At 43.2% G+C, this 27,990-nt stretch overlaps 1 protein-coding gene across 5 annotated transcripts; it reads right to left on the bottom strand.

The window, feature by feature from the left end:
- On the bottom strand, positions 1-27,990 carry fgf12a (fibroblast growth factor 12a). 5 transcript variants are annotated; one of them, XM_028428342.1, is made up of 6 exons: positions 16,997-17,192; positions 15,720-15,767; positions 12,872-12,982; positions 8,760-8,863; positions 825-1,023; positions 1-116 (listed from the first exon to the last, which is right to left on the bottom strand). In XM_028428342.1, the coding sequence occupies exons 1-6, from the start codon at positions 17,190-17,192 to the stop codon at positions 1-3; spliced, it is 774 nt and encodes a 257-aa protein (XP_028284143.1). The 5 variants fall into 5 exon arrangements, with proteins under 5 accessions (XP_028284143.1, XP_028284146.1, XP_028284145.1 ...); XM_028428345.1 differs by lacking the exons at positions 15,720-15,767; positions 16,997-17,192 and adding an exon at positions 27,885-27,990; XM_028428344.1 differs by lacking the exons at positions 15,720-15,767; positions 16,997-17,192 and adding an exon at positions 22,070-22,217.

Below are 27,990 nucleotides of genomic sequence, written 5' to 3'. Positions count from 1 at the left end.
CTATGTGGAGTCCTGATTGACAGCTTTCCCTCCGTTCATGGTGGGAGTCCCTGAGCTCTTCCTGGAGCGGTGCTTGTCCTCTATCTCATGCAGCGACGGCTCCCTGTACATACAAACTGTGGCAGGGATGGAAAGAGAGAGAGGGGAGAGGAGAGGAGAGGAGAGGACAAAGATAGGAGGAGCTCAGAAAAGGGGGACAATGGCGAGCAGATTGGAGAGATGGATGTGCACACAGAGACAAGGTCAGGTGTGAGGCTGGGACAATTATACCAGGCTGAGAGGGATAAGACAAGGGATTCAGGGGGACGTCAGCACTTTCTTTTAATCACAATGCATGACAGATGTCATAAGGCTGCTTTCAATATCAACATGAAAAATATGACATGTGTGGTTGCTAGGTAAACTACTGTTTGATCTCATGCTGTTTACTTTAAATTGACAACCACTAAGGAGGCACTTAGTGATATTCGACCTCCATTCAATTTAAATACACAAATAGAACAGTGTGATACTGTTTAGCGTGTTGCCAACATGACCTTATGGGAAAATAACAGAATTGCAATGCATGTATAAACTGAATTTATTGTCACTTTTTTTGTATACTGCTGCATAACAACCTAATTTTCTTACAGGGATTAATAAAGATAATCTTAATCTGTGTCCTAGCTCACAACATTACAGGATAGGGCATCTCCACAAAAAATGTCAGAAAATCATTTTCTAAATTTGCTCTTTGTGTTGGTATCTTCATTTACCAACATTGACCCTATTGTATTAATGTACAAGTGAAACATTAACAACTAAAAGAACAAGCCCTCTCGTACCTTCAATGGGCCTGGGCACAAAGTGTGACGAGGGCTTGGTCTTCTTGACCCTGTTGCCCTTCATGACTTGGCCCTCCTTAGTGAGACCCAGGAACCAGGCCCGGCCCGACTCCTGCTGCCGGTACACAGTAGACGAGTAGATCACGTAGTAGTTCTCGAAAACTGACTCCTTGAACCTGCACTCTGGCGTGAACATCTCCTGTAAAATGATTACATGTAGAACAGAAATATTAAGAAATGCCAACAGGAGATAAGCATGATTAATCTGTATCCAGAAAAAATGGATGATTTTAATTAAGCCCTTCTAAAAAAAAAAAACAAACAAACAAAAAACTGTTACCACTCTGCCAGTATTGGCTCTCATAACTACTGTGTGGGCGTTGCCAAGGTCAGTAAACATACTGTAGCCTTACACACACACACACACACACACACTTACACACAAAATCTCTGTAATGAGAATGATGTCTTATTAGAATACGGGCCAACAATGGAAGATTCTTATCTCTCAACATCGTTATCAAAGCAGTAATTCAAGGAGACGGTCAAGAGGACACGAGAATGACAGGAAATATCAGGAGCAGAGATCCTGGATACGCTGTCAGGGCTGTGTGCTGAGCCACCGTACTGCTGTGATGCTGAAGCCATTACAGATGTGAGGTGCAGTGATTTGTTAAACTGTAATGAGGATAATGGTGACACTGTGTTTAAAGGCAGGCAATTTGTGCTTTTGTACCTATTCCAAACTAAATATATGATAATGGAAGCAGGTGTGCTGATTAACATGTGCAGACAGGTTGGATGCCAGCCTCATCACCCCTGCTCCTTGTCTCAACACCTCCATGGTGCACAGGGCGAAATTAAAAACTAACGGCAGTCAGTTTGGAGGGCGGGGAAGTCGCGTGTGTCCAAAATAGATGCAGGTACACAGAACAGCTGGTTTGCTGGATGTGGTTGGGCTGTCTTACGTGTGTGTGTGTGTGTGTGTCTGTGTGTGTGTGTGTGTTTGTGTCTGTGCTGTATTTCATTTATTAATATATGCTCCAGGTTTTGTGTACCCTTTAAAGGTTGTCTGTTTGACTGACAGCCCAATTCGACTTCCTGCTGGAGGTGACTGTGTGAAAGAGAGACAGACAGAATAAAAAAAACAAACAAATAAAAATGAGAGGCTGTACAGCTGTAAGGGCTGCTCTGGGTATTTTTTAATACTGCTATTTATTTACTAAGTACAATCTTTAAGGCCATTTAAACTCAAAAATGAATAATGTGAAGCAATAGCATCTATTATATTTATGCAAAGAGTTCTATGTATTTCAGTGTGCCAACCAGCTAGCCATGAACCATACTATTATTTCACTTTCTACTACAAAATTGCATATTGATCTCTACTCTCAGTACAAAATGAGGAAGAAGAAGTAGTGCTCACTAGAGGGCCATTTGTATTTTTTTAATACAATTTATACTTTTAATACTAAACTTTTCTGTGAATTTTAAGTGACCAATAAAGCACTTATTTCTTGCTGTGCTCCCACACACAGTGCTTAGAATGTCTATTCCTTCATCTACTGGCCTTATAGGCAAGCTTAGCTTTAGCTTCAGCAAGGGATCATGCAGGTTGGTTGTAGGATAATTTCAGCCCACCCTTACCAGAAGAATATAACATGAGGTCAATATTGCAGTCTTTAAAAATTGAAAACAGGAATGATATTCCTGGTGTTTAATGTTGTGACTTCATGTGTTTTTAAATGAACCCCTCAGCCTGTTCCTAACATTAACCAGCTGTAATTAAAACTAACATTAAAAATGGCTAAAAACAAAACAGTCCATGGTGCACTGAGTGAAAGTCTGCCACGTTGCATGCACTGCCATCAATCCCAGCCTGTCTCTTCACACAGTCTTTTGCAGCTGGGTTGGTGCCATGTTCAGATGATCAGGCAATACCATCATATGTATCATTAACGTAAACCTATTATCATATTGTATGTTAAAGGATACATCCGTATTTTCCTTGAGCATTAATGGCATGATGGACCTTGGGCTATGCTGTATCAGCATGACCCAACACAAACACAGCCGTACAGCGATGGTAAACACAAACAAGAATGCAGCAGACTCCTTTAAAAGGAAAGTGGAACACTATTTTTATTTACACATTGTAGCTTAAAGTGGTACTTCTGTTAGTTTATATCAAGCACTATGTGAAGGCGTAGATGTTATTAAAATGTCAGAAATGAATCAAGAGTATACCTACAAATGTTTGAAATCATCATTAAAATGAAAAATGAACATGTATATTCTCTTGCATTGCATACGAAGGAGAAGAAGGATCGTCCTCACTAACAAAGTCAGTGCGCTAACTATAGTAAATGGCCCTTAAAAGCTGCAGGAAACCTTCTTTATGACATATATGATCCTGTGTGTGTGTAGAGGTGAATCTCTGCAGCTCTTGATTCATTGCAATAACACACACGGCACACCACTGCTCAGCAACATGAGTCTCAGTGTGTATCGCCGCTCATTTATAAGTCACAGCAGTGCATGGCAGGCTGTGTAAAGGACTTGGGGAAGGTGAGGTCACATGGTGTGGAAACGTCTCGCTGGTCAGCAGGAGGGAGGACAAGCCCTGCGGTGAGCTGGAGGCTGAGTTTATCGGGACCTGCTGACACACTGTCAAACAGCAGACATTTCTCTCACCGATGGGGCTCTGAGGGTCACGTTGTGCCTGTCTGGCTGTGTGTGTGTTTGTGTGTGAACATATGTGTTTGAGCAGGCAGGGGGGGGGGGGCAGACAGTGATACATTACACACCAGCAGGCTTTGTCCCTTCTTCATCTGTTTGGAGCTCCATTCCTGCCGGGCACATGCACAGCCACATAAGTGCACTTCACTATCCTACCCTTCACAATCAGCCACTTTGCCTTGCTGACACGCCGTAGATTCCCCTCCAAATTTCCCCCTCACAAGGACACTCTGCTATGTTAGTGTATACAAAAAGGCTCGGAGCGGTTCAGAAAGCACCCCGGCTCTGGCTTGGGAGCGATAGGGGTGAAATGTAAGTGACTTTGAAGACTTTGACAGAGTACCTTGTTTGTGGATGACTGAGTGGAAATATGAGGTGAAGAGACGGGGTCGGAGTCCCCTGTGATTAATGAGCCCTACTTAATGGACATAAAAACCACACAGATGAGGAAAAGCACAAAAGTGCACGTACACAAGCAAACATGCACATATGCAGTGCATGTGGTCTCACATTGAAATGCACACCAACTAATTTACCTTGTCGCCTCCTCTGTCAGATATACATGATCGATCAAAGCTGTTTGCGCAACGAACAAATGAAAATAAACCATGTGCCACATTACAGGGCTAACAGGCCGGGCTTAGTGATAAGATAAAGTAACCTAATTGGAGGGAGGCTTATTTATATTCCATGGCGATCTGAAGGAGAAAAGCAAAGGACTTGTTAATGAAACTTGGCACGTGAAACTGCCATGCTCACACGGCACCATTAGGGGTCTCCTTATGGAGCTAAAGATAAATAAACACAGGTTCACCTGAGACCCGGCGAACAAACACAGTTAAAGTGCCGACTAAAATTATGGATGTTAAGCACATAATATTTACTGTTTTTTAAGTTTCTATCAGATTACAGTTTAATGAGCTGAATTTCCTGCTTTATGTGACAATACACTGCATGCACAGAAAAGTTGCAAATTTAAAGCTACAGCAATCAAATTTTATCTCCCCCTTGTGGCAGTGAGTAATTAACAAACACTATTAAAGCAATGATGTTCCCTGCAGGTGGACACACCCATCTTATAGAACATGCTCCATGTAACAAAACTACCGGTAAGCTCTTAAATCAACTAAGAGAATAACTGAGAAATGCTGTCAAGCTCAAAAACAGATTAAGCTGGGATAACCAGAGTGGATAACCCTGCACATATGTTGGTACGTATTTCAGCAAATCATCTAAACAGTGGCAATACATCTAACCAGGATCTTCATATCAGGTATTCTTTAAACATCAGATTTAGCAGCATATCACCCTCTTCTTCTGTGCTGTTGGTGCATCTGTTGCATGTAGCCTGCCTCCATTAGATGAATACTATGAACTGTGTATCATGTGACTAACATGCAACTGCATCCTTGCATGGCTGCTCAAGATAAACAAAATGGGAACCCTCTCACTGCAATCTGCTCCACTGCACCACTAGAGCTCTAAACCTCCACTCCTCTTCTCAAACCTACTGTAGCCTAATGCTGTGCTGCCATGCACCGTGTTCATATCAGCCATCAAGTGGATGTCAACCGTTTCTTTGGGCATCTCTATTTTTAAAGCCATTTGCTACAAAATGTCAATCATAGCAATGCAGCAGCAATAAAAAAAATCCCTGGTGATCCTGTACATTCAGACAGATGTGGGTGAGGTGATGTGTGTGTGTGTGTCGGATTGCGTAAGGTGGGGGTGCAAATGTAGGAAATGTAAAATGAAACACGAAGAAGGAGAACAAGATGTAATGGATATGAAACTGGGTTGCCAACAGAACTGAGTTGAATGCATCCTGAATCCAAATCAGCTACAGCTGGCTCTATCTGAGGAGGGGGCGGCAGCCTTTAAGGGCTCTGCATCAAGGAACCGCTGCCGACAGGCATCCTTTGACTTTGGATTAAGATGGGGAAAATATGGGGAGCACCTCAATTTAAAAATGAGCCCGAGCCGCTGGTGCGTCTGGGAGATCTGGCCTTTGTGACAATCTCGGGCCCGCCATGGAACTCCCGGGAAGCTCATTATTATTCTTGGAGAGATTTAGGTCGAGCATTGTCTAGACATTACTTAAACTGAAAAAGTTTTTCCTCTACCTGCTCTCTCCTTCCTGTTCATCTCCTTACAGAGACTATATTAATGGTTAATGGCTAACATCAAGTCACAAGCACATACTAATGATCCAGAGAGTTATTCTAAATCTTCTTACTTTCCTCTGTTCAGTTCAGAGGTCACCTGTGTGATTAGATAGAAATTCATCTATGGATGGATAGAAAGGGAGAGAGGACAGCAGTTGCTGCTGTGCAGTAAAGTAGGTCATATCAAGTGTTATAAATAATGGAAGGAAACTCTTCATTGTAGATGTTCAGCCCCCGCGCACTTTTATCACTAAACACTCCACATAAGCATCATCACCCAAGCTCAGCCTCGGCAACATTTCAGTCCAGAGAGAAAGCTCTGGACTCCAAGCAAACAGAAAAGCCAACCAGCACCCTCGCCATATGTACTGTAACTACTTACTTGATCACTTTGCTTTAGGCAATAATAGTACAGAAGGCTTATCTAAGTTGCAGCACAACTTCATTTCAAAAAGAAAAGAAAAGCTTGTCGCATTCCCTCCCTAACAAGAGCGTGCAAAGAAGAGAGAGGAGAGAGGGGAGGGTAGTGTTAGAGAGGAGGATATCCCTCAGTAATTATCTCCCAGGAGGGGGCAATGGAGAGAGAGCGATGCATTTCTGCTCACAGATGTAAAGGAAGACAAAGCAAGACAAGCAAACAAGCAGCGAGAAACTTTATAGTTGGCAAAAACAAAAATGTTGCTCAGACCTTGAAAGAGGGAGACAGAGGAGAATGGAGGGAGGGAGAAACTATAAAGATCTGGACAAATGATAATAAATGTGAGTAAAGAATGAGGGATGAAAGTGAAGGACTTACTTTATAGCTGTGATTGCACCATCAAGGCTCTCATAAAAGTGAATAAAAGAACAGAAACGTTCCCCTCAAATGTCCTCTTGAAATGAGTTCTCATATTGTCCTATACAACAAATTAGACATGTAAACAGCGAGAGGAACTGAGGTTATCGGTGATTTCATGCACTGCTTTGCATGTTAAGTTTGCCTCTTTATGAGCTCTCCGAGGCTTATAAGCCTCCCCTTGATCCAGCCTCACCGCCAGCATTCTGCTTACCGATGCTAATTTCTAGTACTTCACATCTGAGAGAAACCGGACCTCCTCCTCCTCCTCCTTATGGCCAGAGAGTGCATTCACTTTGTGGCTTTAATTAAAACGGTCTTTTCCACTGTTCAGTGCAGAAATGTCTCGCCCTCTGATGATTCTCCCTGTGATAGAAAGGTCAGAAATGTGCTCCTACGCCCATAAAAGTGATACGAAGAGGGTCATGTGTTTGTCAGGGTGAAAGCTGCCGTTTGACACAGAGGTACCAGATCATTCATAATTCATAATAATCTGATGATGATTTCATAAATGGTGGGTATGTGTGTGAGGAGGAGGGGGTCATAAAGAATCCCCAACTTAAGAGTCAGTTTGATAAATTAGAAGATTCCCCATCAGGGCACGATTAAACTTTAATTAGACAGAGATAGGTGGGAGGAGGGTTATTAGAAGCCTGTGAATCATACCCTTGTTTATGAACCTTTTGGTTATGAATGAATCGTCTACCGGGGTTAGTCATAGCGGCGTTCACTGCACAGCCTTCTCTGAGAGTAGCACGTCTGCTGTGCAGTTGCACTGTTGTTCTGAAATAATAACACTGAATATGCGTGATAACATTTTACATCAACTACATCAACTGTTTATTGGTCAGTACAGAATAAGTTGCTGTTTACAGCAGATGCTGACTTTTCCATGTCCTTCAAGTAATGTATAAGGGAAAAAGTTTGATCGGCAGTTCCTGCTCTTGCCAGTCATTTATCATGGCCGTCTGACTATCAACCGGACATCGCCAACTCCCTCAGCAGAGGTTTGCGGGTGAGGCAGTCCTCCCATCTTTTTTATCCCCCCCCCCCACCTTTCTTCATGCATCTTCGTCTTGAAGACTAGAGGTTACATAACCAATGCCTACTGGGATATCTTCCTGCTTCTACATCTCTGTCTCTATGCCTCCTCCGCCCTATTTCTCTTTGCTCTCTCTCTCTCTCACTGCAACTCATACTCCTCAGACGTAGTTCCAAAGCTCGTCTTCATCCTCACACCATCTTATATCTTATATCATGAGCTGCAAGTGAAATATTGTGATGCAGACTCACAGAAAAAAAACATACAACTATAACAGCTGTGCTGGTCCACAGCACCAATAAAGCTGAAGTAAGATGTGTACAGTATACAGGGACTGTCACTAAAACCGTTACCCCGGCAACCATAAAATTGAGCTTTCCGGTGAAAATGTGTATTATAACTATTCTAACCATGATGTTTTGTTAAACCTAACCAAGATGCAACCAAAGACAAAAGACCAGAAGAAAACAGTAAATGATGAAGGGGAAAAATAATGGCCCACATGGGATTAGCACTCCGGCCTCCTGGGTGAAATTATGTGTGCCATCTAAACCTCTCCAAGGTCCTAATGTGGACTCTGTCTGCCCTGATAAAAATAGTCCCTCTAATAATTATAGAGGTTGTATCATAAAAACAACACATGTTAATGCATGTGAAAGAATTATTATTACATTATTTAATTTATTTTATGGCAACTGAGGGATTTTCGTCCGCAAAATATGAAGCTCACATTCGCACTTTAACGGCAGGAATCCTGAATAAAATTCAAGCTGAACAAGTCGACGCCATCTGGATGAAAAGACAATGAAATTCAGAGTTTCTGTTTATAGCTGCAACATCACGAGCTATAGTTGGTAGCCAGTAAATAAAAGGGAAAAAAAACAATTTTTAAAAGGGCTGAGTGCTGATCTGGATGTCAAATTAAATGTAAACATGTGCTGGTGCTGCTTCAACAACAAAAAAAAGGGGGGGGTAAGTGCTGCACAGCAACACAAAGGCGCATCTAAAGAGCTCTTGAATTGGGCAGAGATGAAAAGGTTCAGGAGAGGCTTTGCTGCAGTGGGGTATTAAAAGAGACAACAAACAGAACAAAACACAACACGTGTAAATGAATATAAGCGCACACAGGCAAACATGGTGTGACGACATCTTACCGAGCTGTAGAGCATGCCCTCGCCATTCATGGCAATGTAGAAGCCACTCTTCACCCCCTGGATGGCCACCACTCTCAGACCCACAGGAATCAGATTAAACAGGGCTGCGGAGCAGAGGGAGGGAGGGAGGGAGGGAGGGAGAGATGGACAGTTACAACAAGGCAGAGACAAAAGAGAGACATCAGACAGAAAGGACAGAATAGGACAATTGAGTTTTCACTTAACTCTTGTAGACACGACAGCCCCTGATCTCTGTTCTTTGGCTATCTGTCAGCAGTAAAGTGAATGGTACAGGACAAGGGGAATGCTGACATACATCACGGTGAAGCTTAAAAACTTTCTATTGAAAAACATCATGGCAACCTGTGCAGCTAGTGGAAGCAAACTGTCCAACACGACGCAAAATTAAATGAGCTCATTTACATATATATGACTTTTAATGCATCCTTCAGCTCTTGTTTGAACAGATGTAATTGGCACGATCATTCAGAAAGGTAGTGATACCCACAGAGATGAGAGTGCATTAAAAAGTAGAAGCAACAGTAGCTGGAAGTCTCTGAAATGACTTCAAGATATTAAATATTCATAACAAAATAATAATTGCTGGTAAAGTTCAAAAGACAATATTTGTTAAGTCCGACAATCTCCTTCACTCACACTGCTGAACGTGTCCTTGTTGTACATGGAGATTATCCTCCCAGTGTCACCACATAATTTGCTGAACTCTGATTGGTGCATGAATGTATCGGCAGGCAGAACTGTGAAGCTACTGAAACAAACGTCTGAACGTCTAAACTGCGACTTTCAATCCCGCTTTCGGTGAGGGTGTGAGGACGCTCTTCAGTCCTGCGCTCTCTCTGTATTGTTGGAATGATTGGTCTGCAAGTGCCGATGGGGACTATCAGATAAAGCTGGCAGGGAAAAAAGGAGACGTGCCAACACGGGTCTGTCCTCCGAGCAGATTCAATTTCACTCAATAAATATCGATGTGCTGCTTTCGCCTGCCCATGGCTTAAATCTGCCCCCCAGGCCACTTCTGTGGCTGATACACACTGGACACTGTGCTGCAGAATACCCTTGAGGTCCAGAGATTTTGGAGTCTAAAAGCACAATATGAGTCCATTAGCACCTTTGAATTTGTTTTATCTCATTCTCTGCCATCTCTCTTTATCTACTCTGAATGCTGCTCTTTCACAGCTGCTGCCTTTGTCCATATGATGACTGGCAGTGCCTGTCAGAGGCATCAGGTTCAGCTCAAAAAGTGGGAGCAGCAGAGACATAAAATATGGTGAGCAAGTACACTATTTTCCTATAATGACGATCCGCCGTCCCTGCATTGATTTGCCTGCCAAAAAAATGACAGGAGCTGTTATGTGGCTATCTTCTAAATGTCCGGCTTTTCTATTTTCACCTCTAGCAGTTGATGGATTCCATAATTACAGTTGCACTGACTGCTGTAGGAGTACCTGATGACTATACTGAAGGCGATTCTTCTTTGTTAATAACCTCAAATCCTGTCTCTTGTGTAGAGAAAGAGAGAGAGAGAGAAAGTCTGAGCTGGTGCAGGAAGGGAGTTAAAAGATTTCCAGGGATCTGCTATCGTCAAAGAGCCAGGCAAAATGGGTTCAAACAAACCCTACACAGCAAAATCCTTGAAAAATTGCAAGCCTTCCAGTGGGGCAGTAATCTTGCTACAAGCGAATCCTGCAGGTAGAGCTATAAAGGAAGTGAATTTCATGGGAGGAATACTGGCGCAGCGGGAAATAAACCCTGGCGGAAAGGTTTCGGAAGACAAAAAATTCCAAGAAACATGACTCCAAGAGGTGGTAGTCATGTTAGTATTAGTGTTATTTTTCCTCTCGCTTCTGCAGAAACCTGAAGAAAATAAATCTGTCTTCATCTCATCCATCAATGCCAGGCTTTTCATGCACAGCAGTATCTTTCTAGAGGCTCTGTAATTACTGCAGGCGATCAACTGGTGACAATCAAATTAATAACTGTTCAAATTTGAACATGGATGTTCTAATTAATTGAATGGTGCTTCTTAGCCCTTGTAGTTAGTTAAGCGCAGCATTGCCACTCAGTCATGCTTATCGCTACATGTAGTGTATATTCAGGCTGGAGGCTCGATTGTATTCTAGCAACCAATTTGTTTCAATTCCCCGCACACTCCTTGTTGTGTCCTCATCTCATCTCATCTCTCGTTGTCATTCCACCTAGAAATATTGCAAATAAAAAAAGTGGAATTGAAATGCGCTCTGGGCCTTAGGTCGCACCTAGTATGCAGGTGGCATCGTGCTCCTCAATCCCCCGAAAATAAATGACTGCATCTGCCGCTGCTGAGGATGCTGCAGGTCAAAAAAGGTGGTGTGGTTCAAGGGTGGGGGTAATCTATTATTCTAATAATCCAGGCTGAGCAATCAATAGTTCAGAGCAAGACCTGAATACTAAATCTTCATCTTCTCTTTCTAACTCTCTTTCTATGGGTCCATCTCCAAACTCTTCTTGCAGCACCTCCTGCTCCACTCTGTGTATTCTTTCGGACGGTCTCTGAGCTTGAGGCATCTCACACAGAGAATAATTCATTGGGTACAAGCGGAGAAGGTGGTATTTTTAGTTTCCTGTGGCTGAATTATTCACTGCCTTCCTCCATCCTTGGGCCAAATGGGACTGCTTAACTAAAGGATTACCTACTAGAAGTGGGAAAGCCCTCAACCTCACCAGCCAATGTCTTTACAACACAATAGAAACCCTGAAAAAGCAATGACCACAGACCAAATGTGGATGTTGTCCCCTTAGTAATCCCCCTGTCCTGAAGACCCTTCTTTTTATGCAGTAAGTAGTTCTGTCTTCTCAAGTGACAATGAGAGGCTCGTCTTTTCTTTTCCCCGCACGAGTGCTACGTTCCAGCAGCGTTGGCTCGGGCATCCTTTAAGATTGGCAGGATGTTTTAGAGAAGAAAGGTCATGATTGGTTTCCTGTCTGGCTCCACTCCAGACTGGGAGTGTCATCATTATCGCATTGATGACCATTCTCTGCTGACATATCTCTTCTTTCATAGGAAACACTTTAATATAATCCTATGTGTTTTAATACAAGATTCCCCCCCCCCTCCCCCCCGCCCCCTGTTCATGCGGAGGTGGGCGGGGAATGAGAGCTTCAGGGGACTAGACCCTGGAGACCATTTATCCACTGGTACTCCACTATGGAAAAGTCGATAGGTGGTGAAATATTGCAAAGCAGTGGCTCAGCGAGGGATCTTTGTGACAAGGAGCAACGCTGTGGGGCTACAGTTCTTTCAGGCAATGGGTTTTTCCAGGAAGGAATTTCTGCTGTGATAATCACCCGTGCTGTATGAGCTGCATCAATCAACACAATGTGACACCTGCAATCAAGCAGTGTGGAGGTGGTTTACATAGTGTGATCTGGGTACTAGAATTAATTTTTATGTATGAGTAGCAATTGAAACTTTTTATTTATATATATATATAAAAATGTGGCTGTCACCACAGGTCTGTGTCACTATTTGGCAGCAGCTGACACAGCCTCACTGCAGAGCAATCCAAAACTGAAGAAAAAAAGTGGAGCCGAGGTACCAATCTGTCACACAAGGAGGTCCTACCCTAAATAAGTAGGTCTTATGGGTACTGATTTAATATTGTAGCCTGCCCCAGGTGGCCATTTGAGGAACTGCAATTCCTGCATTAGTTTTATTCTTTTGCTCAATGGCTGCCATATCCTGTGTCCATAGGTAGGTGCAGTATAAATCTGACAATGGTGGAATATATTTGTGGACATGCAGGTTTTGACACATTTAAATCCCTGCATATTTTTGCATAAACAGATTTAGCAAATAGTTTGTTTTTTGCCATATTTGTTTGTTTGTTGTTGCCTTGTGGAATTTAATGTACAATTTCAAAGGGTATTTAATCCAATTTAGCGATGGCGTGCTAAATTATGGTTTCGCTTTGGGCTGCCCAAATTCCATCAGTTATATAAGCATTAAACATAATAAAGCATATAAAATGTGGTAATATATTATATAACCAACTGACTCATAGCCATTAAATGTTTAATGCTGGAAGGTGTAGCCTCAATAACGCTCCACTCACTGTTGTCGCTGTTCTCGTCCTTGCTGCCATCGATGGTTCCATCCGGCTGCATCTGCAGGTAGAAGCCCTGCTGGCTGAACAGTCGTGTCACGATGCCTTTCAGCTGTGGCTCTGAAACACACACACACACACACACACAATCCGTCCGCCAGGCCACAGCCCCATCCCCACCAAGAATATGTCAGAATAACAGTCTCATAATGGCGACAAAACACACACACAATTTACCTCAGGTGTTTTCACGCTCAGAGATGCTTATCAAGCTATTTCAGATGCTAAAAACACTGTAGCACAAACAGAACATCAATTAAAATATAACAAGGAGGATGTGGAGGAAGGGGTGTACCAGTGGAACAATTATAGATCCTTTCACTCTGAGTAAAGCCTTTTAAACACATTGTGTTTTCCTGTGAAATGTAATCATCACTTTATGACTCTCTAAACAGTCATTTTGAAAGTAATATTCTTCTTGTGGTACAATCCATCCTCCACATTTCAATAAAATAAATTAAAAACATACAGCACCGCTATATCCTGCTCTTACTTAGTTGGATATCAATAATATTATGATGGACAGTTGGTCATGAATCATCTGTTGCATCACATAATCCTTGTTGGAGTAGAAGGCCTTCCCAATGAGAACACCGTAACAGAAAAATCAATAAGAATCTTATTACTTTCTCCTCATGATTTAAGTGATTTTGCATCATTTGGAAACCCCTCTTAAAAAAAATCACATTTAATGCACACTGACATGCCAGTGGTTTCTTTATTTGGTATGAAGCAACTGGAGGTAAAGTGATTGACATTTAGAGGAATCTCTTCAACAGGCAGGTAGTGATCGCTCCGCAACTGTGGCGATAAAAAAAGGAAAACTGACCTAAAGTCCAGTTTAGAGTTCTTTTATATTACAACATCCCTGAACCGACCTCCAACTTTGGAGGGTACGACTTCTGGCGGATGGCCCGGGTGCTGCTCAAAGCGTTCAACACTTCGGGGGGAGCAGGTGGAAACGAGGATTAGCTCAGGGAAGAGAAAGCCTCTCAGCCTCGGGCAACGGCAGTGAAAGGTAGATGTGGGGGGACTGTGTTTATCTCAGGAAAAAGCGTGCACACAGGTCTCCACGGTCTGTCTGGTGTCCGGCAGGTCTTTATATATATATATATATATATATATATATATATATATATATATATATATATATATATATATATATATATATATATATATATATATATAAAAAGCAGGCAGAATCGGATGGCACCATTGGTTCAGGGTGGAAAACTGTTTTCTACATTTTGGAATCAATTTTCATTGCAGATAAACGAAAAGACAGGTGCATATATGGTTCACTGTGAATAATTACATCCGGAATGCGCTTAGTATCGCTGACATTTTGAAACAGCTGAATATAGAGAGCAATGTACAGAACGCCATTACTAATCTGTTGTTTATTCTGTCTGCTAAAATACAAAAAAAAAAATTTGTCATTGTTTAATTGGTGCTTAGCTGCATTTTATGTGCCAAAATTCAACATTACGTGTCAGAAAAATGTCCTCACAAATGATAAATGTGACCAGAATAAAGAAATAGGAATGAGCCTGACTGTCCTACCAAGGTCATAACAAGACTTGGAGGACGTGCAATTCATTTCAGTCCAGACAGGCACAAAAAAAACTACAGTTTTAAATGTGGTATCAAGAGGGAAAGCTAGCCGTTATCCACATATGTCTCCAACAGTAATAACAGATGTTAAGTCTTTGCTTGGGAGCCGATTACTGCAATAATTACCAGCACAGGAGCTCTTATGTTGCACAGAAGACGAGCGTGTGGAGGAGAGAGCACGCAGACAGACCAAGCTAAGTAGTGACCCTCAGTGAGAGTGAGTTCACGTCGGCTCAACTGTACATCATCCTGACCATCAATCGCCAACTCACCTACCCCTGGGTTAGGGCCATCAATTCCTGGGACAAGCCCTTCATCATCCATCATGGGCAGGGTGAGGAGAATGCGAGTGTGTGGCTGTGTGTGTGTGTGTGAAAGCACATGGGAGTATACATACCAGTAAATCACATGTGATAAATACACCTCCATAAATTAAGGCCTCAGCACAGGCATGAGCAATCGCTGACGGCTCATCAGTTCCAATCATTTAGCAGAAAGTGTGCACCGTGTGTGTGTGTGTGTGTGTGTGTGTGTGTGTGTGTGTGTGTGAGAAAAATGCCTTTGAATGGAAACATACGTAAGATCATCCTGCGAGCGTATGGGCCATTAGAACGTCAATAAAATTTACTTCATACCAATACAGAAGGACAAAAACATTTAGGTACGTTGACAAATGGTGTCATGACCATGAGATGGTGAATGATCACCTGTGTTTGACAGCAAGAAACACATCATATCCATATACACTACAACAAGAACCTTTACTACACATATTTACAGACACAGAACGAGGAGCGAGGATAAGGACTGACCCGACACTGACTGACAAGGAGAATGAGGCAGAATGAAAGAGGAGACAGACGAGCAAACAGACGCTGTAGGCTATAGGCGAGCTTTAGCTACACGAGAAAAAACAGGTAAGAAATTAAGCTTAATCAAATCCACGAAAGCCACACAGAAGGAGGAGGGATGGAAGAAAAAAGAAGAGAAAAATCAGCAAGGGAGAGGGTCGTTGGCTGTCAGACAGGTGTTGAAGCCCCCAGCCGTTCCCTCCCCTCCCCCCCTCCCTTTATGTCCCTCCCCTCACCCCCCTCCCTGGCCGAGGGGGAGTCGACATGGGCTGCAAGATGGGGTGGAGACGAGAAGAAACACAGCACACACGGATGGAGGCTGAGCTACTGACCTAGCCTGCAGCCCTTATGGGACACCTGTGGAGGTTTCGAGGGTGCATCTTACCAAGGGGGGTGGGGAAGGATAGAAGGAAAAACAACAGTCTTTTAAACAGGCAGAATTCATAAGTTCTCCACTTCATCGGCTGTTTATTAAGTAAATATATTGCAAGGCATCAATGATTAGAGGACACACAGCATCTATCCTGCTACCAGTCTGGCCGTGTGAAAGGAGTTACCTACCTGCCCATCAGTGTCTGGAGGCCTGACTGCTTTGTTGTCTGTTTCAAGTCATTTTTGGCACTGAGCTACCTTGACAAGACAACAGAGTCTGTCTGTCTGTCCTCCCTTTTTTGCTTTTAAAAATTGATGTCTGCCTCCCTCATCCCTCATCTGTCTGCGGGACTTTGAGTGGAACCTTAATCACACAGCAGAACTATCTGGATGGAGGAGGAGGTGGAGGCGATGGTGGCAGCAGGGTCTGGTGGGGGTGACTGTGCACCAGGAGATTTTTTTTAAGGGGGGTGGGGGGGCTACATTGTGAAGTGTATAGTAGGAACAGAGCCTACAGTATGTATATCAATACAGCTGGAGTAGCTCTTAATCATTACAGCCATACCTCCCTTCACTGCAGTAAAGCTCCCTCTCTGCAATAAACATTTACCATTAAAACATTTAATCTAAAAAAGAGCCTTGGTGCACTGCGGTTGCAACTTATCTCCCCTCTGTACCCCTCTATCTGCATTAATATTGAATAAGGCAATTTAAAGCTGCCCGTTTTGTTCAATGAAATTCAAGTTGTGTATCTGTGCTTGGAGGGAAGGGTGAGTGCGTGGGGAGATAAGTGCAAAAAATCGAAGGGTTAAATATATAAACAAAGCTTTGACAGGGAAATCGTGGCATCAGTGTTGTTTAAGGGGGTAATTGATTATTCTGATCACAATGAATAAAAGGGGGGGGGGTGGACGTCACAGCTAATAGATCATTCTCTATACTGCTCCCTGGTTGGTATGTAGAGGAGGGTTGTGGATCGACAGACAACAAGAAGAGACCTCATGGAACAGGTGGATTTTTTTTCGCACCGCGGAGAAAATCTACCTTCTCCAGACTGCAGTATAATGCATCTGCTGCTCCAAAGAGGGGCGGGGTGGGGGTTGTGTGTGTGTGGGTGGGTGTGCGTGGTGGTGGTGGGGACGTTGGGGGAAACCGTTTCCATATACACACACACATAACACACATCGGTAAGAGAAAGGTAGGGGGTGGGGGGGTGGGGGGTCTATACGGCACTGACCTGGTCGCCGCCGAACGGGTCTTTTCTTGCCGCTGCAGAAACGGACTTTGCTGAAGACCCCCAAGAAATGCCTCTCGCACAGAGAGCGGGGGTCTTTGCTGGGGCTGGGGCGACGTTTAGAAGTAGAGACCCGGTCGCTGTTGGACTCCCTCGCCTGGCGTTTCTGCCGGATCAGGGAGCTGGCGATCGCAGCCATCTCCCCGAACCGAGTCTGGAAAACCGAGAGTCTAGTTCGGCTGAGGTCGGATCTTTACGCAGCTTCTTGGCGCAATAGAAAAAAAGATATAAATATATATATATATATACCAGCGTTAATTCTGTGTTCAGTCCAAGAGTGGTTTCAACCAAACGTCATCCTGTTTAGAAAAATCCTTAGAGTCCCGAGCATCATCGCGCTCCGGGCAGCATCCTCTTGGAAGCGGACAGTGGCTTGGAAATCAGCTGTTTTAATGACACACAGTGACTGATGTTATACTGCACATAAAATCTACGGGCTAGGCCCACGGGGGCCGAAATATCAGTCGTGAAAACATGCAACAGTGTTTATAAGTTGAAGCAGCTGCGTGTCATTGGAGAGCTTCAGGTATTCCAGGTGAACAGCGCCGCGTATGACGGACACGACTCGGTCTTCCTCATCTGCACAGCAGCCAATCCTCTGGATTCCTTTTAATAAATTCCCAAAGACAGTCAGACACAGATAGACAGACGAAGCGCGTGTACGTGGCTGAACAAAGAATCCTAACTTTTTTCCCCACTGTTTCCTAATCACTCGCTCCACGCACACTGATGAATGAGAGCGTCCGCAGCTACAGTCCGGGATGCGGTGCAGGCGCCCGGTGCAGTCAGATATGCGAGTCAGTCCAGTCTCTGGTTCCGTCGATGGCACCTCTAAATGCAGTCGGGGGAAAAAATGGAAGCAGAGGCTACTCTGCAAGGATGCTGCAGAGATGTAATTTAAGCCTGCAGGGAGCGATTCTTGTCTTCAAAAGCAACAATTAGTTAAAGAGAACAAACGCTAAAGTGCTTTTTGTTGTAGCGCACAAATAATAAAGTAGCCTATGCATTATTTCCAGTGCGTCCCAAATGAATCTTGTCGGTGTGTTACACTGCCGACAGCGAGAGTGAATGGTCGCGGTCCATAGCCTCCCCTCTCTCTCTCTCTCTTTCTCTCTCCCTCTCTTCCTCTCTCCCTCGCTCTTACACACACTGTCTAACCCTCTCTCTCTCTCTCTCTCTCCTTCCAACTCTTTTAACGCAATCATACGTGATTGAGGTTCCTATTGGGAATACTAAGGAGTTATAGGGGGGGGGAAATAGTTAATACCCGTGATGGAAAGTTGACTACAAAAATGGGAAGGGGTAACCTAAAAAAAACTGGAGGGGGCGCATTTTGCAGAGGAGGGAGGGGAGGATGGGAGAGGATGTGTGCACACACACGTGAGTTTTAGTCCATGTAGGATACTGTGCACATCTAAAACAAAAAGACAAAATATCCTCTATTTTTGTCAACAAGGAGGCTGCATAAACAAGGTGCAGCTTTAGGGACACATGTTATTTTGTTAAAAAAAAAAATAAACACATGGCCACATGTGCCATAAGGACCATATTTAGTCTGGATTATCTGCAACAGGTTTCAGCACACAGAGGACCAAACATCCATGACAAGCTGAAGACGCAGACAGATGTGACGGATGTGATGGACATGAAATGCAACATTACAGATAACATCAACATCAACATCACGCTGAAACATCCTTTTAAACACGCTGCTGTGTGCAGGAAAACATCTTTCCATAATATAGATCAATAAGTCAGCTGATCGATTACCCTGCAGCTGCCTTCAGTGTGATTTTATGTCTTCATTCTAATCAAGGAGAAACCATCAGATGACCTGCAGACGTGTGTGCACAGCATGTCATGCATGTGCACGCCTGCCTCTACACCAATGTGCCATCTCCACCACACACACACACACACACCTTGGGAGGAAAAAACACATGAGTCGTCCACAGCAAACCACTCTCTTCCCCCCCGTGATGAAATAGCATGAAACATTTAGAGGCTTTTTCTAGGACTCAGTTTCCAAATTGAATCTGAGGACACAGCCAGAGAGAGACAGGAGAGAGGTTTTCGTTTGACAGCCCCCTCCATGCCCCCCCCCCTCCTCCCAATCTTATGTAAGAGTTGGATATAATGGGTGAGGGGAAGTGAACGTGAAGTCTTGATACCCTAGTTAGTCCTTCTAAAAATGTGTGTGTGTGTGAGAGAGAGAGAGAGAGAAGAGATGATAGAACAATGATAAATTTATGATTTTCCCTGAAGAGAAAAGTTAAAAACTCTAAATCAAAATCTAGTATTGCGTTACCAGCGAGTGCTAGGAATTAACATGCCACTGCAGTACAAAGAAATATCAATAATAATTTCAATACAGCATTCATCATTCCTTTCTATGCAGCAGTGTGATATACTGTACTCTTCATACAGGAGGGGGAAGAAGAAAAAAAAAGAAAATCAGCCTTTGGTTTGCGGTACAAAGTGAGTTTTCTCAGAAATGGGAGGGACCTTGTGGTGTGCAGAACACCAGACATACATCTTTGTCAGGAGAAGATAATTTCCTAATGAGGATCTGCTGGGCTTCCTCCTTCTACCAGACGCAATTGATGTTCACCTTATTCCAGCTAGAGATACGTTGGCACGCAATAAAACTGCTGCTATGAAATGTGTCGCAGGCAGCAGGCTGTATATTTGAATTGTCAAATGAAATGATTAGGGAGGATGAATGCTTTGATTAAAGACCCGGACCAGGAACAAGTTTGTGTCCCTTAGACATTTGTGTGTGTATTTTCTGAATGTAAAAATATTCAACTGAACCAAAGCATCCATGTGGCCCCTGCAGGAGATGCCACCAACAACACTACACCAACTTCTTTATGTCTGCTGCCTCCTTGTGGATAACAAATAAACTGCTGGTGTTCAATGGGAAACTAGTGGATGTTTCTCTGAACTTCTGTGTGTCCTTGAGACACCTCACAGATTTGTTGACTCACACTAGTTTCAAATAGTTTTCAGCATATCACATCTGCTAAACTAATCGTGCCAAGTCCGAGGGAGGAAATGTGAGAGCAGAACACTCGTCACAACACTTCTACGATCACAGACACATCTATGTGTGTGAAGGCCAGGCCGTGTGAATGAACAAATCAAAAGGATTCTAAATGCTTAGGTTAGATTTAGTGTGTTTGTAGTGGAATTCCACACTAATGTGCCTATGCTCATTTAAAGAAAACGGCTTTTCAGTGACATTACAGGAGGAATGTACAACGTGGTAAGAATATAATCACTTTTTCCTGTTATGGCACCAACCAAACATGCTATTCAGACACCAGACTCAGTCATGATTTCCGTTATACACCTGCATCGAAAATAAAGGTATCATTTGACTACTGGGAGATACATGTAAGTAGCTGGTGAATAGCACAGAGCTGTAATAACAAATGACAGCAACATAAAATGTGAAAATTCAAATGCATAACAAGTATGCATTGCTTTCTTCTAACTTGTAGCCCGAGGCAGTGCAGGCGCCCAAAGGAGAGCCAGGTGCAAATCTGACAGTACAAAGGAAAAAAGCACAGGTGCAAACATTTAAAGCCTTTTCAGAAACATCTTTTACAGGATATCCCTAGAAGGTAATTTTAGCATAAGCCCTGAAACTGAAGAGGAAATACTCTTCAAGCTTTCTGTTTCCTTCTGTTCCATGATCTTGCAGCTGCTTGGGCAAAGTTCTCATTCTTTGCACTCAGTTATGGAGCATCTTCACAAGACTGTGACTCTTGTTATTATTTCAAAGTGTTTTGTAAAAAGCAAACTTTAAAGAACTCTTCACCTGACACGGCTTTATTTCAAACAGCGTTAACTAAATCCATCCCCATTGCATCCCTTTCTGCCAACATATGAGCTGACTCATAAAGTTCTGATTGAGGTCATAAGGTTCATGTAACAGTGAGCAGAGATGCAGGATAAGGACTGATAGCACTTTATGTGCTACAGATCCCAGTGTGCACGCTGCTTTTGGTCCAACCACCTCAGAGGAATCAACTGTGCTTAATGGAGTTTCTAATTGTCTGCCCTGAATTTGAGAGCCGGGATCTTACGTACACACAGCGGAGGAGGCAGGATAAGGTGTTGCATTCCGTCTCCTAGTTTTGCTCTGAGCCACACAGCTAACTGATGTGATGAGTGAACAATGCAGTGTGTTGCCTGAGACATGTCCTATAGAGGACATGGCAGGGATCTTAGGCTTGTTGCCAAAGACTGGTAAGTGGAGGCCGTGTACAGGCCTGTGCATATCCACCATGTAATACATGGGTAGCTGTAGGTTTGTTGTGGACAGCTAACTTAACCTCCTTTGAAAACAATGTTTGCAGATGAGGGGGGAACTTACACACTTGTCACTATATGCACTAAAGGCCAAAGTGAAGTTTGAATATAGCTTAAAGGAGGAGGAAAAACACACTTTGTGATTTGGTATTTAACTATATTAAAGCAGGGGCACTTTTACTGTAATGTACAAGATGGACTCTGGCTTGATGTGATTGTATTCCAGCAGGGAAAAGTTTGGGCCCCTGTGCTGGAGTGCGTCTGCTATTGCGCTATCCGTGGTGCTGAAACGCGCTGTTTGTTTGGGGCCCTCCAGGAGCGCTGCCTCTCCAGGCCCCTGAAGTTTAATGACTTGATCCCTGCATTGTCCTTTTTTTTGGCCCGCTTCAAATGCAGCATTGGAACAGACTCGTCTGCAAATATAGTTCGGTCTGGTGAAGTATCCGGCTCTGCTCTCTGGAGTAGTGCGGCTTTTGGTGCCGACTGCCAGCAGCTATATCCGCGGCGGGCAAAGACTGCACACAAAACTCGGGACAGATGCGAGGAGACTCTACACTGCAGACTCAAAAGATGTTATACTCACACACTCTAGTGTTTGATGAAACCATTTACTCCGTTCTCCCGCTCATCACTCAAGAGAGACAGCATGCAAAGCAAAAGCAGCTATAAAGCTATGGTGCTATGTTTGTCTCTCACCGTTGGTGATAGTGGTCGACTTCGATCGTTGTCCACAGAAACACTGCAGCATATGCGCTCCTTTCTGAAGGAATGGCCACAGAATCCTCATTGATTTGGGTTGATGGGAGCCTTCCTCAATCCAAACAATCGGACAGCGCTATCACAACACAGCAGGGTCAGGCAGCATAGCGTAGCCAGCCTCTCTCTCTCTCTCTCTCTCTATAGGCTCACAGCAGCCCTCAAAACGCCGGAAGGGCACAGTCTGCAGGACAAATTACGCTAAAACGAGGCATCTTGAGAGATTCCCCTCTCTCTCGCTCTCTCTCTCTTCCTCCCTCTCCCTCTTCCTTTAGCCCTATCTCTCTCTGTCTATCCTCTTCTCGTCCACCGACGGTCATTCGCGTTCTCGGCACACTCCTCTTCCGCCACAGCAGGCAACGCAAGGACGTTACAATGTGCTCTTAACTGTACACCCCCCCACCCCCTGCCTCCGCGTCTTTACCAGCAGCGGACGTAATAGCAGGAAAGGAAAAGGGGGAGAGAGAGAGAGAGAGAGAGAGAGAGAGAGAGAGAGAGAGAGAGAGAGAGAGAGAGAGCATGCACGCCAAAGTTAAACTGCAGGGGTAAGTAGCAGGCCGGCCACGAGTGAGGTAATGCGGAGCTGACAGTTCAAGCGACAAAGGGCTGCACAGATGTTGGAACACAGGAGCCAATAGTTTTCTTTTTTCCTCTCTCTCTCCAAATCCACTGGGAACAAACGGACAACGCAGAGCCTACGTCAGCCGCAGCGCATCACTTTAAAGCCAACGATGTAGTAGCAGAAAGTTTGTGGCTCAGTCACTGCGTTATGAAAGAGCGAGAGTCAACAGTGGCCACCCCGGTGTCCTTCCATCACACCGCAGCTGCGCCTCCACTCTGCATCAGTGTACGAGTCTCTGTTTCTCAGTGTATGTTTTAACTATTCAGATATGATCAAGAAAACATGATCGCTTTGTAGGTGAAGTGCAATAAATCCCTTTCTAAACACATCCTGTTTAAGTTAAATCCGCCGTGTTAAATAATCAGCTTCTGAAGTTGACTTTGGAGCAGATGTTATGTCATATTCAGCCTAATTCATTCATTTTAAATGTTGATAAACAGTTTATAAATTCATATTGGTCCAGAAGATCTCTCACTAATAAATTAAACCAAATACACTTTATTTACACACACACACACACCTACACTAAGAGGAGAGGCTGAGTTTACTGCATCCTACTAAAATAGATTTATTGGAAATATGCAATAATCAAACAAGAATAAGTTTGAGCCCCACCCATGTGTCTGCTGTGGCACAGTCCATGGTGTTGAAATATGCGGCTGGTTTGGGGCCCTATAGGACTGTTGCTGAAGTTTAATTGCGTCTTACTGTATATTATAACAACTTTATTTATTAAAGACTGAAATAAACTTTTAAAAAGGCAACTAAAGCCATACAATAAAGTATAATGTAGCATGAAATGAAGTATACGTCTGTTCTACATTCCTGACTAAGCATTTTTATAAGAACGCATAAAGAAAAAGTTAATCGATTTTTCAGATTTAAAAGGGGAAAAAGAACATCTAATCAGGCAGGACAACAACACAAACAACAACAATTACCTCAAACAGAAATGATCAACTTTCACCACAGCAGCACTTTAACTAATGAGTGATCACAGGACGCTCTGCAAACGGTGTTACTGTACACTTGTTATCTCACATTAAAGTGGAAAGTCAGCAAGATGCGGTGCGGCTCATCACTTTTTGGACACTTCTAAGACTAGAAACTGTTGGAGCGTCACAGACAACACACACACTGCAGCAGTCCTGAATGAGACACTTGGAATAACAGAGTTGTAGCAACTGAGAAATTACTACAAGCAGGAATCAAATGGCAACAATCACTGTGTCATATTCTGGTTATTAATCATAATCCAAAAGCCAAAGATTTTAATATTTTTTGCTGACCCAGGATGACTAGCTCTGCCCTGAGGTTACACACAGGACTGTGTGCCACTTTCAACACTAGAGGGAGGCATAACCTAAAACACTCAGGTTAAACTCTGGATGAAGATATAACAGACACCACAAATACAGATTTTCTGAAGACATAACACAACTATTTTGACAATATTACGTTTGACTTCAACAATAGTTACAAGTCACGTGTGAAACCTCTGCTGCACCAACACCACCACTGCTGCATTTAAAGGATTTCATATTACATCAGTTTTTCTTGTTTTCATGTAACCTTGCACCACAAGGGCATCAAATTATATGAACAGTGAACATACCCTCGCTGTGTACAATATATACACTGTACATAAAGGGACATATTAGGTCAGCAAAAAGCCTCGACAACAGCAGCCATGCAAATAAAGAGGAGGTCAGAGAGGAGCAAAGAGAGAATGGGTGGAGGGAGCTGGCATCAGACCCAGAGTCACAGATACGGTGATGGTGCTGTACTGCAGAGTCTGAGAGGGGAAGAGGGTTGTAGCACAGAGGGCACACAGGGTGACTAAAATAAATATAGCAGTGGCTAAACTTGGAACTTATCATTCTGCTACATCTGATCTAACCAAAGAATCACCGTCAGAATTATTTTCATTGTAATAATGAGGTGATAAAAATCTACATATTAATGATTGTTTTGGTCTAGTGTAACATTTCCCTGTGTAACACCACAGAACACAGAGGGAGGAGCATCCTGCCTGTGTTTAAAGCAAACTTAAGCCTGTCTGTGATGACAGCATGAAAAGATGCTCAACAAGCCTTCTCTTGTTTCACCTTCCTGTATGCGGTATATGCCAACAGAAGTGAGGTTAAAAAGTTTCCCTCGTAAGGAGATACCGATGTATCATGTAATATTGTACTTATATCAAATACCCTCAATATGTTGGACAACTGTGGTTCCATTGCATGGAAAGTGGTAGTTCCGACTGTGTGTGCACAACCATCATACTTCATACTTCCATAAATTCATCTAAAGACAATACACCTGCTTGTGTGGAATGTTGCAACAGTGTGTTATTCTGGCTATTTTTGGGTATTTATACATAGAAAAATGTTCCATCATCTTCAAAGTGACCTGTGCTGCATGCAGAAGCGTGGCACCTGACCTGCACAGGAAATCTTGGCCATTACCATTGAAACGTCTCAATCAATGCATTCATTTCTTTGCTCCTATTAACTGTTAGTCATTAATTCTCACTTTACAATGCAGCATTCAGTTTTACCAAAACTAATCCAAGTGTGTGAGCATGACTCAGTTGTTTACAAGTGTTTACAGCAGAGCTGCCCACGGCGGGGCACGCCGGGTGGCGAAAACAAATCACTACAAAACATATGAAAAAGACACTTATAATTTAATACCTGGTGCACAAGAGTCATGTTAATGCAGAATATGCTCACTGTAGACCTGGCTTACAGTGACATCATGTATTATGTACTTTACATTTTTAGCAACATATACCGTCTATCATCATGTTAATATGAACTTTATCTGTATCTCTTTCAATGCAGCTTTGGCTAATGGCGCTTGATGGGTTGTTTTCTGTACAGCTATGAATTCAAAACGACTTGTGGTTTAATGCAGAGCAGACAAAAGGGTGTGTTGTGCAACCTTAACTTGCACCTTTACTCAACAAAAACATCACCAATTTTGAAACGTGTGTTCGTTCAATATTACAGTCACAATGGTCTGTTCTTCCAGCTTTGACAATTGCCACATGTTCTGCAAAGTGGAAAACAAGGCGTGTTGCTAAAACTCAGCAACCCTTCAAACAATGCTGCCAAAACACTTTTGCAAAATGACAAGTCTGCAAACTTGAGGTTAGGGGCTCAGTCTGAGTACAACAACACAGTAACATGACACGTGTGATGATGTACACAACCAGATGTTTACATTTGCAAGAGGAAAACATTCTTAATTATTCGCACGACCAAATAAACACACTTAAAAACTGTAAATGAATTTAAAAAAATGCTACCTGAAAGAGGAGTGTATTTACGCAACCATGAAGAAGAGAACAGGGTGACTGCTGTTTGCATAAGAAAGGAGGGGATCAGAAACATGTATGAAGGAGAGAGAGTTGAAGCATCAGCAGCTGCACTAAATGGGTCTTTGCTTGTTTGTGTACTTTCCATCAATGTAAAGACATAAAATTGAAAATGTTGGTGTGTGCACCATGATGGGGGTTTTTGTTTAGTATTGTTAAACTATTCCTCTCACTCTCAATCTGCACCCAAACTATTGAAAAAAAAACAAATCTGATGTGTAACAACTTGGCAACACATCCATTAATTTAGGAATACATACATACATGCTGAAAAAAAAGCTTAACAAGATCTCATGAGGTACACAAAGCATTCTACACTTCTTCACATATATGTTTTGCCCACAGAAGGACACATTCACACATCTTGGAGTAAGTGTCTTGCCCAAAGACACATTGGTGTGCAAGTAGGGCAGGGGATCAAACCACCGACCTCGCTGTGGGAGGTGGACAATCACTCTACCGCTCTGTGACACAAACAAGATACAAGTGTGACAAGTGATAGAAGGTGACAGCAGTACAGTACAGTGACAAGAGCTCAACAAAGTGCAACTTAGTGTTTTGGAAGAAGAAGCCATTCAAAATTTGCACTTTTTTTGATTAATTAACATCCCGACAACATTTTTGTAAAATGTTGTTAATGTCCTAAATTGCCAATACTGTGCCCATGTCTTTCTGCGCCAAGTTTCTTCAGTAAAAGTGGCAGCCATTATCCACACAAACGATATGACGGATTCAACCGACTGACTTTGTTCAAACGGATCTTTAAACACATGAAACATAAAGAGAAATAAACATAGAAGACTCACATCATCCATTGAGGCCTCATACACTCTTCAGGCCTCTTCAGATCAAGAAAGCGTAAAAGTTTCAAGCACAGGATAGACGGGCTCCTCTGCAAAGTTATGTCCTGCATTCTGCTTGACTTTTTTTATTTTTGCTTTGCAGGAGTATTCTGGATAAAACAGGACAGGGTGACTGTGCCAGAAGGTTAACCTACTTAAACAAGGGCGCCCTGAGTCCAAATATATTTTACGCAGGGAATGTGCCAACTTTGACCCCATGCATCACCACAACAACACCACCCATGATAGAAGCTTTTCCATGCAGCACTCTCTGCACCCCACAGCTCTACACTACAACCCCTGTGCTCTCCTCATTCAACTGTCAGAGTTTAAAAGCTTTGTCAACAACACGTATGCTAAACGTTGAGGCCACACTGCCGCTGCTGCTGCTGCTGCACGGGGGAGCAGCAGCACATTCATCTAAAAAAAAAAAGTGGAGAGGCAGCAGTTTTAGTCCAAATCAGCTGACAGCACTGATGGAGTAAAAGAAAGCTGAGCAGAGGGATGACGCCATGCGACACTGGGAGGTTAGTGTTTACTAAAGATGCTTTTTGCGCATTAATAATGTTTATATTCTGTGTTAAGGTGCATAAACAGACAGGGAGTTCAGCTAGGAAGCTGGGATACTACAGCAGCAGTTAGCAACAGCAGCAGCATTGCGCTGCAGCACTGAAGCATGGAGGTTGGTTAACACACACACACACACACACACACACAAACACACGTCACACTCAACTTCTCACACACTCTGAAAGTGCACACATTTTCGTTGCATGTGCTCTTTTTCCGCATAATAAAGTTGTGGTTGCCGCTTTTATTCTGCAGCTTTTATCCCTGCGCACAAAAAACACACACAACAAAACAAAACGAGCTCATACATGATTCATGAACACGCACGTGGAAGTGTCTTACCGGCGTTTTTATCACTCATGTCCCCTCGCGGTGTTAGATTTAAAGACGGTGCCGACGCAGAAAGGCTGAAGGATGAATGAATGCGTTTGCCCGGTGCGCGCTGGTT

The sequence above is a fragment of the Parambassis ranga genome, chromosome 17 (genome assembly GCF_900634625.1).
Source record: "Parambassis ranga chromosome 17, fParRan2.1, whole genome shotgun sequence".
Lineage (NCBI taxonomy): Eukaryota > Metazoa > Chordata > Actinopteri > Ambassidae > Parambassis > Parambassis ranga.
This window is presented reverse-complemented; position numbering and strand designations above follow the sequence as displayed.

What these genes read in the sequence shown, in the direction of transcription:
- fgf12a (XM_028428342.1), bottom strand. Translation starts at nt 17,192, where the DNA reads ATGGCTGCGATCGCCAGCTCCCTGATCCGGCAGAAACGCCAGGCGAGG. An exon ending in ACCCGTTCGGCGGCGACCAG is followed by an intron (nt 15,768 to 16,996) that starts GTCAGTGCCGTA and finishes CCCCTTGGTAAG; the next exon opens with ATGCACCCTCGAAACCTCCA. An exon ending in CCATAAGGGCTGCAGGCTAG is followed by an intron (nt 12,983 to 15,719) that starts GTCAGTAGCTCA and finishes TGTGTGTTTCAG; the next exon opens with AGCCACAGCTGAAAGGCATC.